Below are 14,850 nucleotides of genomic sequence, written 5' to 3'. Positions count from 1 at the left end.
TTGTTATTTTTGTTTGTTATTCAATTCTTCTTGACTTGTTATAGCTCTAAGCTCTAACAAAGGCTTAGTGTGAATGCCACCATTTCCAGGTAAAAAAATGAGTTTGTGCTGTTCTGTACACATGCTGAGTACAGCACTCTCCTACTTGCTTGAAATTTTTTAAGCAGATGAACATCATTCAGACTCATAGAGACCTCCAACTTTCATAAATTCCCCTCAGATTTGGAGTTGGTTACAGCTGGAAGAGAGTTTTAGTAAGAAGTGCTTAGGTCCATGAGCCTGTAAGTTCATAGGTGCTTAAGTGTGAGACTTGACTTGCCACTGCCCTGAGACCTGAGGCATTTCAAAATCTCACCCTTAGGTGTCAAATCTGACATTAGAAGAAGGCTGGTTCTGAAATCAGCAAAGCTGCATCCTTGTGTATATACCTTAGGTGAGGTGGGCTTGAAAATTTTTATTTCAGGAGCACTGAGGGACTCACAATCAGCATTACTTTTATTTAGAGACTGGGAACTGGATTGTAAGAATCTAACTTTGTGACCTCTGAGAAAAAAATAAAAACCACGCTATACATTTTTAAGACTTCTTAAAACAATCATAAATAGTTGATGTTTTTGAATATCTAATTTTTAATCAAGAGCCTCCTGAGTCAGTGGTTAGCATTAAGATTATAAAATGCTCTTCCCTTTATGTAATAGGCATAGAACAAAAATAAGATATGTCTCAGTGGTTAAGGTATTTTAATTTTTTTACTTGTGAAAGAGTTTGTAGGTAAGAATTTCAGTTGAAAAAATTCCATTGACTCTTTTGCTTTTGAGCTTTAGAAGACAACAGTCAATATTCATTCAATGTTTGGGTTTTATTCCTCTCCCCAGTCTTGCAAATAAAAGCCTCACAATCTGACCATCTCAATGTGAGGTCCTAAACTGCCATTTTTAGCCACAGCAGTGGTATTTGCAAAAATATCCTTTTTCTTCTCTGCAATGGTGGCATGCACATATTTTTCCACACTGGCTAGCTCCCCATACAAACTGGTATTTAAAACTTATACAGCTTTCCAGTCCACACAGCAATGTTACTAGTGCTGGTGTGAATTCTTGCAGTATTTGTACTTGCTTGTAGAACAGTTTTGTTTTAAGCAAAGCAGAAAGCCAATTATTGTTACTTATTTATACATTTGCTTTTATGTTTTAAAATACATTTATTGAAATGCCAGGCTAAAGCCAGTACTGAGATCTTGGAATAACCCAGTCAGGATTTACAGATACATACAGATATATAAATGACAAAATTTCTTTTATTCTGTTTTCCCTTAGAAATATTTCTCCCTGACAGGACTTACAGTACAGCCAATACAGTCCTCAACACTCTCGGGGGGCAGTGGTGAAAAAGTCTAATTTTCTTATACTTTTCCTGTTTGCATTTCCAAAATCAGTTTCCTAGATAGCCCCTGGAACAGCCCACTTTTCTTGATGTTAGTCCTCAACATGCTGTGGGTGTTTCTGTTGCCCATGCTGGGGGGCTCAGGTGACCAGCAAGTCCTGCTCTGGCTGGTGTCATGTGTCTCTGGCTTTGCATTGATTTGAAATATCTCTTAAAGAAAGTTTCAAGGGGAAATGGCAGGGATAGGTCCTTAGTATTTATCTCTGTATATTGCCAGACAACTCTCTAGTAAATTAGGATAAATAAAATCTTCCCAAGCCAAGGCTGTTTTTTTATTATTTGTTTGGGTGTTTTTTGTGTTTTTTTTTTTTTTTTTCTGTGATGGTAACAGGTAAGAGACCTCTTGGTCTTAATCTTGACCCATGAGTTTTTCCATCTTATTTTCTCCTCCATCCTGCTAAAATGGGGGAGGAAGAGAGTGGCTGGCTGGGCAGCTGGCAGCACGCCTAGGTCAACCCACTACACCATTTTAGTTGCTACAATTGACAATCAAGCTTTATCTTCTATGAAAACATGGAATATTGTAGGAAGAATAACTTATACCCCTCATTTTTGTGCTCTGATGGTTTACCCGAGAAGGAAATTCTTTTGAAGTTTAGTCGATAAATCTGAGTTTATTTTTATACAGAATTCTTTTCACACTCTTGAAAGTCCAATGCACAGTACTGTAAGTACAAAACTTTAGTCTTCTTTTAGTAAGGTATAAGTAATCTTCTTCAGATAGTTGAAGAAGTTATATTGGTTAAAAAACCCAAAAACATTAATCTGTGATCCTTTTGCAGTTCCTGTGGGGTGTTGAAAAGAGGTGGAAACAAACAAACAAACAAACAATAGTTTTCATTTGTCACCCTGAGCTGTGACTCTGTCCTTCCCTCCCGTGTTTGTCTCGCCACTGAGTCACTGAACTTACAGTATTGTGTAACTTTCATTTCTGTGGAGGCTTGTTATACTAGAAAAATTGTTCCAAAGAAAGCAACAATTATGACATAAGCACATCTGGCTCTTGCAAATTATTCTTTATTAAGCTTTCATTTAATTACATGTGCTGAAAGGTCTGCTTTTGATTACTGTAATTTTTTTTATTTGTCCATCTGAATGATAGTAATGTTGGAAATTACAGACAATCCACCTGGCTTTTTTTCTCACTAATAAGACAAAGTTTATGTAGATCTATGTGTAAAAGAGGGATTATGATCTTCCCTGTTTATGACAAGAAGAATTATTCATGGTGCTAATTCAAGGTGAGGGTTTAAGTTTGGTCACTGGGAAGAAGTTGGACCAAATTGGTTTTGTTCAGTAAACACTTTTTACTGGTTGAGATTGTTTATTCTAATATAAAAAAAATCTGTGTTTCAGTCATACTTTTGAAAAGTTCCACTAGAGTTTATTTTTGTACTTTCATCACTATTTGCAAGAACTTTTAAGGCCTAGATTCATTATTAGCATTTATAGAAGATATATCACTGTACCGAGAGATGGAAACACACCTTGGCTGTTTGAACTTTGCTTTTTGGTTGGATACCATTCCTGTGGCTGCTCCCAGTAAATTTTCTGGAGTTAGGGGTTAATTTTTTGCTAAGAACAGAAAGACCAGGGTTATTATTGTTTCTGAGAGAGGCTTATACCTCCTTTCATAAATAGCCTCATAATTTTACCTTTTTTTTTTTTTTAATATTCAGGCACAGTGTATTTTTTTGCTCAACACCATGACCATCATTAGCAAGAAGGAAAAAAAAATCAAAAAAATCAGCAAAAGTCAAATGAAAAGATATTGGTGTTTGGGAGTTTTCCAGACTTTGTTTTTTCTCTTTTTGCAAATAGCAGAGAGAGAAGCCATAAACAAGAGCTGAAAAAGATCCTTTAAGAGAATAAACACCAGTGGGAAAAAAAAAAAGTACATTTACAGCTTCTTTCTTTAGGAATATTGCAGGAATATATGTATATCTTCTTGTCTTCCAGCAACTGTATGCAGCTCAGCTGGCAAGCATGCAAGTTTCTCCTGGAGCCAAAATGCCATCTACTCCACAGCCTCCAAATACGACAGGGGCACTTTCACCCACTGGGATGAAAAATGAGAAGAGAGGGACCAGCCCGGTAACTCAAGTTAAGGTATTTTTCAGTAAAGAAAAAAGCTGGTGTTTGACAAGAACAGTAAAAGCAAATGATCTCTGTAATTGTTTTACAGTTGGAAGTTGAACCATGGTACAGTTCTTCAATATTCAAATAAAAAGTTCCATTTTAGTGCTGCATTAGCAGTATAGAGAGGGGAAAAGAAAGCATTCACTTGTTTCCAAAGATACCAGGCATCCCTCTTCCTACCAGAGGCAGCACAACAGAATCATCAGTAAAATGTGATATTTTCAAGATTTCAGTTTGTGATGTGGCAACACGCATAAATGGCATCCATTTCATGAATTGTTTCACATTGAACTCTTGAGTATCTTAAAATGTGGGGCTGGCTTATATTGTTAGGGTAAGAGAGAGACTGTAGAGCTTCTAATTATTTTACAAATCTCTAGCAGTACTTAATTCTACAATTTTGGAAAAGCCTCCTGTAAAAATAAGATGTAAGTCAGTGCTCTGGGGAAAACGTAGTGTCGCTGCAGATTGATTTGACTTTTGCTGATTTCACACAGCTGCTGACACCCGCGCTGCTCCTCGCTGGTTCTGCGCCACTGCTGAGTGCTTGTGCCTGCTTATTCTCACCAGCTTGGAACCAGGCAGCTACAACATGGCATTTGCCAGGAGCCTGGAATGAGCACTGTGCTCCCCGTGAAACCCGTGGAGCAGCCTTTGGGTGGGACTGCCTGGCTTCTCCTGCTGTGCTCTCCCAGGGTGCTTGGGGATTTCATGAGAATGAAAAACATGCTCAGGACCAATTTACTCCGAACTGTAAAAAAATCAACATTCAGATGTTTTACCCGTTTGAATGATAGAGATATAAATGCTGAACAATTAAAATAAATCTAAAGGTGGCATCTAGTGACTTTGTGGGGGGAGAGAGAGAGGATGTATTGGGGTTTTTTTTGCTGGCTGCTAACATCTTACAGGCAAACAGTCCTTAGCTTCAAACCAGCCTGAGAAGATTTTACTCACTTGAGGTGGTGGTTTCTTTTTTTTTCCCATTTTTTGACATGAGAGTAAAATATCATTTGTTTTTTCATTATCATCAATCATCGTGGTAAAGTGTGGGTGAGCAGATATTTCTGCCTGGGCTGATAAATTTCCATGACACTTTTTTGCTAGGCTGAGAGTACTAATAAATAAAAACTATTCCATTATGGCCAGATCTAACATTTATTTAGCAAAGCATTCACTTTACTTAGCTGTAGATGTGTATTAGTCTAATATTTTACCTCTTGTAATCCAGCGCCGGGTTTGAGAGCAGTCAGGGAAATTTACCGCATATGCAGAGTTTGCTACGGTCAATACAGAAGCCACCAAAAGCAAAGCCCAACTGTTCCAGCAAAGTTGCCATAGTATAGTGATACCTAACACCAGTGATTTATGGCACTGAGAATATAATACTGACTACTTTAATGTGAAAAAGTGATTCTGGGAGTGAGTGAGCCAAATGGACCTACACCAAACCAAACCTTTACTGTATGAGTCGAATTTTCCCTGGTTAAATTCAAGCACATATCTTCTTGAACCAAGGCCAATACTGTTCCAGGTTTGTGGCCAGCTGAGTCCTATTACAAAATTGACCACATGCAAATACTTGGGGGTTTCCCTAAATAATGTAACTTGAATGGACTAAAGTATAGGTCAATAAAATTGAAGTCTTTTTATGATTATTTTTATTGAGCACACTACTGCATTCAGAATATTAAAGGTGAACTATGAGTGTTTTGCATGGTCAAACACCAATAGCTAATGAAGAAATTATTAGTATGAAAGCAGTACCTATATTCAGTCTCTGCAGATTGTTACCTTTGTTAGCCCTTAGTTTGATGATCATGCATTTCTTAACAAATCCTCTATATTTTCTTAACAAATCCTCTATATTTTCTCTGTTTTTAAGTAGTTTGTATAAACAACATGCATTATTGATAGAACTAATGCGATTCTTCTATGGAAGACAGATCTTTCAAAAAGTAATGTAGGTTTTCCTTAAGTCAGTGACCAGAATGTTTCCCAGTTTTTTGGCTGCCTTGCAGAAATGACAGTGTTGTCCATGTAACACAACCAAACAAGTTCTAGCAGTGTTTAGAGCTCTTTCATTATCGTTTCAGTACTAGAGGGAAAGGTTTTTAAAAATTGAGCACTGTAGCATAGATTTGTATGTGCACATGTTCACAGTACCGAGCCTGGCAAACTTCCTGGTCTGGATGGGGATTTGAGCTCTTGGAGAAAGTTTATGGAAGCCCATTCTTATCTGTGCAAGGAAAGGGGTCCTGTGTAAGTGTGGCCACAAAGCACCGAAAGGGGCTCTGTCCCTCGTAGCTTTGAGCTTCTGCTCTCACCTAGACCTCAAAAGAGTGTGGTCGTTGGTGCACACTCCGAGGCCAGGAAGAATTCAAATGTCATGCAGTTTTATGGGAAAAGTTAATAGCTGGTGATATGATGGCATTATAAATACCTGTTTGTTACGTTTTCCTGTGTAATGCATAGTGTGTAAGCAGATGTACTTTGTTTGACAGTAAGGAGAATGGAAAAGATGAGATAATGTGATTAATTATTGTATTTTGACATAATTTTAAGCTTTGAAGTGATCAATGTAGTGTTTTAAAATATGAACAATCTTTTACATCCAGCATAATTCTGCTCTGGGCATATTTTAAATGGGAGCTCTGTCTTACTGGGCTCTTTAATGGCAGAAAATCACTCTTTCACAATTTTCCAAGCACTCTGTCTTGCTTAATGTATTAAGTAGAAGGAAAAAGCTCAGCGAATGGGAAGAGGGTTGCACTGTGAATGTTTATACTTATAAAAAAATTTAATTGCTTGAATAAGTCTTCAAAAAGTTGAGATTTTTTAGATGGACCTATTCTACAGCACAGAAACAAGAGATATGTCAGAGAGAGTTTCCTCCACAGTCGCAAATGAAAAGCATCAAATCATATCAAGATGCTGATACTAGATTTCCACACCCCTAAAAAATGTGCCTTGTCTTAATACAAATAAAACATACAGATATACTAGAGGTTAAATGCAGGAGAAATAAGTACACAGTACAGGAATGATACAGAAGTATCAAAGAGCAGAATAGCAGTTATGTGGAAAATGGTTTTGATTTTGCACAAATCTGTCAAAAACTTGACATTTGAATAATTAAATATTGTAAAGTTAACAAAAATAGTAGAAAATAAAATATATTTCTAAATGCATATGGTATGTAGTCACTACCCTAATAAGTATAGGAATTTGAATTCAGTGAAATCCTTATCTCCCATTATGAGGGACCAACATAGATTTCACTAAACAAAACATGTATTCTGAATTGGATTCATGGAATGTATAAGCTAGCAGCAGCTTTAAATCTGGGCCAAAGAGCTGTCAGGGTTTCCAAATGATCCTTTCATAGTAGTGCTTCTGATTCCTTAGTTTCTAATACATTTAAAAATAAGCTACATAACTTATTTTTATAGTGCCAGGAACTTTTCAAATAGAACCAGTGCAAAAGCATTACCGAGCTGTTGGAAATTTTAAATAATTCTTTGTAAATGCCCTAGGTTAATTTAGATCTCTGAAAACACATTAGGAAATTAAGCTGTAATGTGAGCTAATTCAAATTTTAATTTGGCAAAAAGAATGATCCAGTCACATAGTTAATGTAAATAAGAAGCATAACGCAGCAAAATTAATGAGGTTTCCTTTCGTTGAATCTTAAAGGAGGCAGATAATGAGCTTCTTTTGTTATTATTGCTGCGGAATGTGGTATTGTCTTCGAGGTGTAAAGTAGCTGCTGCTTGCAAAACGATGCGTTCATTTGTCTTTTCCTAATAGTTATTTACACTGAACTCTTGCAGGATGAAGCAGCTCAGCCCCTGAATCTCTCAGCCCGACCCAAAACAGCCGAACCTGTCAAATCCCCGACGTCTCCAACACAGAATCTCTTCCCGGCCAGCAAAAGCAGCCCGGTGACAGTGACGAGCAAGAGCGGCATCCCCAGCCCGCTCGGTGCATCCCTGGGAAGAGGATCCTCTCTAGGTAACCGAGCTGCCCCGGGGAAAGGGGAAAATAGGTGCATTTTCTGCGTGAAATCCCAGCCTGAGCACACTTAGTTCTGGATTAGGTAGATACTTGGCCGTACATTTCTGGTTCAAATGGAAGAAAAAAAAACTATAGTGAATCTTTTCAAAGTTTGCTTGGTTACCAAAGTTTTATTAGAGTATCCAAAGAGATGTATCAATGTGTGACAAACACAGGAAAGAAATACATAATATAGGAAATACATACAAATATACACAGATAAGTAAATAAAGATAGATATATAAAACTTGTAAAACAGGTTTGTGTGAGTATCTCTCCTAAAGGGATCTACTGGGTGTATACACACAGAGTTAACTTTTAAATTTTGACTTCTGGATGAAAAAAATAAAAAAACTATCTTTCCATGCACGTAGAGTCTCACCAAATACTAGATAGATTTTTTTTTAAATAAAGATGGGAACTCATCAGTCCAGCCAGTTTATGTTATTATTTGATCGTGTTTTTATTATTTGATCATATTTTTGTTATTTGTTCACTCAGCTGTCAAGATTTTGTTGATTCATATGGTTACAAGTAGGGAATTTTTGACCTGTGTTCAAGATTCTTTAAGCTTATTAAGTGATGAAACAAAATTGATCTGAAAACTATGTATGAAGACTACTTTAACCAGTCAAGAAACAGAATCAAGAGCTGCAAAATGTAGATGATCAGCCCTAAAGTTCAAATAGTAAATTTTAACAGTGACTAAATACTACAGACCACTTATTCACAATCTGTAGCTCAAGTGTACTTGTAAAATATATAGAAACACTTGTGAATAATGAATAGATATGTTAAATACATATATTAAATATATAAAAATTATAGGTTTTTTTCCATTCCCAGACACTTGGGAACATCATGATCTCTGAAAGATATTTTCTGCAACTATCTAGACACTCTACCTGTCAAATTATTTGCAACTATCCCTGCACTATCTTACATTAGAAAGTGAAATATCAATCTGAAGTCACACACCATTCAGGAGAAAGGGACACGGAAGACAAATAGTGCCTAAGGTATAAATATTTTTCATGTAAAGTCATAAAAAATTTTTGTCTAAATCCTTAAGTATAAAAAAACCAGGAAGGTGTTACTAAAAATCAACAAACCATGTAGGAGCTTTTGCTACATTTCAAAATAAATGTAGATGATTATGAATCTAAATCTTATAAAAAAATCATGCAGATATGGTTCCCAACTTCTTTAGGGTCCAGAACGGAACTTAATGGCTGAAATGGTTCAGAGCATTGTAAATTTTCCTCAGCAAGAAGTAGTTGTCTTATAGTTCGTTATTTTTATTTTAGAGAAGGGTGTTTTGTTCAGATAGAAGACATCACCAGTCCCATCCCTTGATGGGATGAAAACATCCCAGTCAGTATCCCTTCTAATTTAGGCCATAGTATTACCTTAAGCATTTGGTTCCCAGGATAAAATGTGAGAAACCTTTATCATTTTTATTTTAAAATAATTCAGGGTCCTTCAAGGTTAAATTTGCTGTATTGTACTCAGCTGAACTTCAGTAAAATGAAAAGAATTTAAAATTTTTCTTTGAATGTTAATTCCAGATCTTAACCTCTTTGAGGCTTTTGGTTGTTGTTTTGGTTTGTTTTGGTGGTTTTTTAACTTTTTTTTTTTTTTTTTTTTTTTTTTTTTTTTTTTTTTTTTTTTTTTTTTTAATAGTAGACTGTCAATAAGCACACAAATCTAGCAAATTCAGGGCTTTTATAAAAGTCATCTACTGGTCAGACAAATGCACAGGTCACAAACTGTGAAACTTTGCTCAAAATTCTCAATCTAGAATATATCTGCACCAATCTATCCATGTGCAGTATAGAGAATACTTCCATTCTGCAGGAGCAGGTGGATTGCAGTTTTATCACAGCAGGTGGATTGCAGTTTTATCACAGCAACAAAAAAGAAACAGTCACAAAATAATTGAATAATTGCTGTCTTTTCCTCTCAAATCTAAAACTGTATCTGGGCTACTCATCTTCATCAATGCATTGTAAGATGTAACAGGAATGCTTGCCTGAGTTTGATGCTCGTTTGAAAGTTTCTTCCTGTTCAGAGTGATGGAAAGAAAACTGGATTTTTTTTTACTGATTTAGAGATTTATACTCATGTTATGGTGATAATGACCTTTGTCCTCAAAAAATAAATGTGAGTGCTGTTTCTGAAATGTAAATCCAAGTGTCTAGAGTGATGGCTCTTTCTATAAAGTTCTGAGAACAGATATGGAGTTTCATGGCCTAGTAAATGAGATTTTTTCCTTTGTTCATTTCATCAGAGGTGTCCAGTTTAAGCTTCACAATACTGTTGTCTTAAACACACATTTAAATTTGAGTCCATGAATATGCTCAGATAGCTCCATATCAGGCTATCCCAAGACTTCAATGGTTGTATTTCTAACAGAAAAAGAAGTGCATGAGTTTATCAATCACTTTAGTAGAGTAATTCAGCCTTCAAACAAACAACAGTTGGCACTCCTCCTCTGTCTGCAGATGCTGGTTGGGTGCAGCTCTAAGAGTGTGAGAGCAGAGTTCTTACCCTCTATTCCAGTTTGGATAGTTACCTAAATAAAATGTGTTCTCTCTTTGTAGATATCCTTTCCAGTCTTAATTCACCTGCCCTATTTGGGGACCAGGACACAGTAATGAAAGCCATTCAGGAGGCTCGAAAAATGAGAGAGCAAATCCAAAGGGAACAGCAGCAGCAGCAACAGCAGCCTCATGGTGTTGATGGAAAATTGCCCTCCATGAATAACATGGGTCTAAACAACTGCAGGAATGAAAAGGTAATGTCTCCCATTTCCTCACAGTCTGTCACTCACTCTTCTCTTCCCTGCAAAATACCTTCTTACTTTTATATGAAATTTCTTTTTAGAGCTTTTAGCCATCTCTAGTTTCATGTCAAATACACCTTGTCACCTTGCAGTGCTGTGCCACAAACTTCTCTGGGTTTACATGACAGCATCCACACCCACAGTCCTGTGCAGGCATGTGACGAAGCTGTAAGCGTGCTCACAGAAACATGGAAGCAGGGTTGGTTGAAACCTCCACGGTTTGTGGTCACCAGATTTTGAATTATGCTTTTGAGAATGGCTGGATTGATAAATATGGCTAAAAGGCCAGTTCTGTTCTAGCTTGGTTATTACAATGCCAGTGTATGAATTGAGTGTGCTTGAATCTGTGATTCAGGTGAAACAAAGTACTTAGGCTCAAAACAGTTGCATTTGGCTCTCAGTTGCAGTGGGAAATTAGAGATAAAACATTCTCTGTTGACTCTCGAGTGTTGAATCACTGAAATGAGGTGGCACACTAGAGTAAAAGGGTAAATGAGAGAAAATGTTGGGATAATGGGACAGCACTGGACTGAGCAGGACATGATCCAGTTTACAAAATAGCAGCTTGGGATCATCTATGAAAGGTAAGGAGCAGTTTCAATCACACTTGCTTTAAGGACCAGAGGACAAAGAACACTCTTGGAAAATCCTCTGAACCTGTGTTGTCCCATTTTGTGGCCTTTCTGAGGTCTTCAGGATCTGCTCCAGCAGCAGATCTCTGCATGTACACCAGGGCAAGAGAGCAGAATATCTGGTGACTGGCTGAGATAAAAGGCAGCCCTCTGGATGGAGAATGCCTCTCTGTTGGCTTCCCTAGATGTGCCACGTGCTGAAAAAAATAAAGCACACTTTATTTTTCACCACTGACACAAAACCAGTTAGAGACCACAACACTTATTCCAGTCAGCTAGAAGGGGAGAAGCATTATCGCAGCAATCACTAAAGCTTTGGCAAATGGAATTGTTATGATGAAATTTAGTTATGAATGGAAAGAAAATGGACACATTAATTAGCCTATACAGGAACTAGTGTTTCAGACTATTGGTTAAAACACTCCAGAGCAGCAGGTAGCTCCAGTGCCTATAAAGGTTCTGTGATTCTCTGTATCAGAGGGCAGGGTAGGTTCTTGGGTTCTTGAGTGAGGGAGGGAAGATGATATTGTAGCCCGAAGACTAACAGGAGTTTTGAGTCCAGGTTGAGTATAAGACTCAGCAGAATGTTAACTGTAACTTAAATGATGAATCTGATAATATTCTGATATTTTCTCAGCCTACAAGGGAATGCTTAGGTGAGTGTTTTGTAGCATGGCACAGAAAGACAAAGAAATGTCATAACCAGACCCATTAAGGATTTATACACACCTTTTAATTACATTTTTTTTACTTGATAGTTTCTTTACAACACTCAAAACAAGTAGTGATTGTTAAAAAAGATTTGTTAAAATGTTGCCACACAGGATAAACAATGCTTTTCCAAGTCAGACTCAGTGTCTAATAAATATATATGTCTGCTATTATTAGTTTAAAAGTCATAAATGAAAACCTCATTTAATTCAAGTTGATATTATTAAAAATATAGAAATTAATTACTGATCAAGCAGGCTGTATTCAAAGACTGTAATTGTAAAGTCAGTGTTTGTCTTAAGTAATCAAGAGGCAGGATACTAAAGCCCTGGTTATAGAAATAAAAAAAGTCACATACATGATCAGTATTAAGAGTTTATAAATTATGCTTATTTTAAAATTTATTTTATGAGTTTCAGTGGCTTGACATTTAAAAAATATCTAATATGCTATAAGGGCTATTAAAAGAATTCTTAACGTTTGATTTCACTTTGAAAAATAAGTATAAAAATGGCATCCACTTACTTATTGAGTCTCTTCCCTGCGTATTTTCAGTATCATGTTTATGTCTTGTATTCGATATAACAAGTTCCTATTTCATCTTTCACCCTTTAAAGCAGAGTCAGTAAATATTTCAGTGAATAATCTGAAATTTCTATTTTGTGCCAGTTACTAGCAATACACAGATTGATGCACAGCTTCCAGATTGATGTTATACATCAGGCAGTCTGATGTATAAAAAAAATTTTTTTTACTTGCAAATATAGCAGAGTGAATTGGAACTCTTTAACAGATACAAACAACACCATTCTCATTTCTGTGAGGAGACTTTTCATGGTAGCACTTCCAACTTTTAAAGCCTAAGAATAAAACAGCAGCAGGGAAATCTGTTGTTAAGTCTCTTTGTGACCCTGTGTAATCATGCTGGGTTTATCTATTGCAGCAAGAACTACAGAACCATTAAGGCAGGAAAAGCTTGTAGTATGCACTCTGGTTTTACCTTTGGAATGCTGGTCTGTTATCCTCACCCCATAGATGTGAGAAAAGGCAGAGGTGGCAAAAGAACAGGACATAAATCAGTCATTTTCAATGATGGGATATCCTGACTCTTATCCTAAAGAAAATAAAAGTATTAACTTAGTCATGAATACTAAGAAAATGTATTTATGTTTTATAGCAAGTATAAAATACATTAAAACCAGAAGCATCCTTTACACAAACAGAATTCTAGAACACTCTTCTTTCCCCCTGCACCCTCTGCCTTTCAATTTTTACATTATGATATAGTTTTTTTACTCTAAAAATGATGGGCAGGATGATCCAAATGAAGATGGGGGAACAGGAATGCTAGATCACTCCAATTAGAGAAACATAATTTTGAAATAATTGTATGCCAAGAAAACTGCATATAGGTTCTGTCATAATCCCAGTGAAGCTTTTGAAGAATCAGAACCCTGTGTTTTCAGTACCAAATTCTCAGAAATCAGCTTCAGGTAATTAGACTTGTAGAAATGAGTAGCTGGAAGCTGGCACCAGAAAAAGATGACAAATTAATTGCCTGCAGCTGGTTTAAAAAAGCTATTGAGTTCTGGTCAGTTACTGGCCTTCGAGTTCAGATAGTTGGTAATAGTTTGTTGTGCAAATGATTGCGCTCACAAAATTATGTACATAACTTCAAAGCCTGGGCTTAGGCCTCTTTGAAAATGTGTCATTTAAATCTCAGAAAGCTTTGTATTTGGTTACAGACACAGAATTGAAAATTGCTTGTGTTCGTATTCTGCTGTTCAAAAAAAAAAAAAAAAAATCTACAAAGCTTTCAAAGTGCTCACAGATATTCACTCATCAGAAAGACCAAAACAAAAATACCCAGCACTCTGGGACAGCCCAACTTTGTCATTTGCCAAAACATTAAGGTTAGTTTAGAGATGATAGCATGCTGTAGAGTTACTTGAGTTTGTGTGCTGTTGTGGCTTAGGACAGACAGGTAAGCACACCCAGCCTGGGATGGGGAGGAGAGACAGAAGGTTTAAACTAGAAAATTTGTGGGATTCTTAGTATAGTTTCATAAGTATAGCAAAAGCTGTGCATATAAGCAAAGTCAACCAGGGAATTAATTGACTACTACCCATTGCTAGGTAAGTGTTTAGCCCTTCCCAGGAAAGCAGGGCTTCAGCACAAATAAGTTACATGGGAAGACAAATGCCAAAACTCCAAACGTTTCCCTTTCCTTGTTCTTCCCCCAGATTTTATTGCCGAGTCTGATGTCATATGGTGTGGAATATCCCTTGGGTTGGCTGGGGTCAGCTGGCCTGCCTCTGTCCCCCTCTCAGTGCTTGGCACACCCCGAGCCTCCTCTGGCAGAGCAGCATCAAAACCAGGAAAGGTCTTGCTGTAGAAGCCCAGTTCAGCAATAGGTGGAACATCCCTGTGTTCTCCAGCACAGTTTTGGTCACAAATCCAAAACTCAGCAGCATGTGAACTAAGTTTTACTCTGAGCCTAAACCAGTACAATGCACATGAGGCAAAAAAATCGCTATAACAAAATTGAATTTTTTCTGCTCCACCTCAGGTGGAGCAAAAAACTCAAGTGTGGTCTGACTGAGGAGAGGGAAGAGTAATGGAATTGGTCGTTTTACAGAATAAATAGAAACACTGGGCAAAGGGAGAGAGTTAGGAAAATGAAGAAAATAGTACACAGAGCTTTTACCATGTGATAGAAGCAAAAGTAAAATCAGACCAAAAATTTATCTTTGTTTGGAGGATGTGACTTTTTCCCATTCAAGACATGTTCACCGTCAACAAAAAAGAGTACTTAAACAAGATCTGCATTGCTTCAGCTACTTGTATTTATTTCAGTATTTCAAACTACCATCATTGCCTAGAAGATTTGCTTTGATTTAAGGCTTTAAATGAATCTGAAAATGTTATATAATTTATAAGATAACTGACATTATTTTAAAAAGAATCAGATCCTATCTTTTTTGTACATAAAGCAGGAAAACGCTGACAAAGATGCTTCAGAAA

General features: G+C 36.8%; 1 protein-coding gene across 10 annotated transcripts in view; it reads left to right on the top strand.

Annotated features, from left to right (window-relative positions):
• The window catches only part of SOX6 (SRY-box transcription factor 6), a 367,386-nt gene that overhangs the window by 297,431 nt on the left and 55,105 nt on the right, over nucleotides 1-14,850 (top strand). For 9 of the 10 annotated variants that reach the window (XM_063398073.1, XM_063398072.1, XM_063398071.1 and 6 more), the window contains 3 exons: nucleotides 3,403-3,552; nucleotides 7,416-7,596; nucleotides 10,242-10,435. In XM_063398073.1, the coding sequence (XP_063254143.1) occupies nucleotides 3,403-3,552; nucleotides 7,416-7,596; nucleotides 10,242-10,435 (525 nt within the window). The remainder of the gene's footprint in view (nucleotides 1-3,402; nucleotides 3,553-7,415; nucleotides 7,597-10,241; nucleotides 10,436-14,850) is intronic. The other variant, XM_063398076.1, reaches the window with a different exon arrangement.

The sequence above is a fragment of the Prinia subflava genome, chromosome 5, assembly GCF_021018805.1.
Source record: "Prinia subflava isolate CZ2003 ecotype Zambia chromosome 5, Cam_Psub_1.2, whole genome shotgun sequence".
NCBI lineage: Eukaryota > Metazoa > Chordata > Aves > Passeriformes > Cisticolidae > Prinia > Prinia subflava.
Note: the sequence above shows the minus strand (reverse complement) of the source record. Positions and strands in the feature narration are given on the sequence as shown.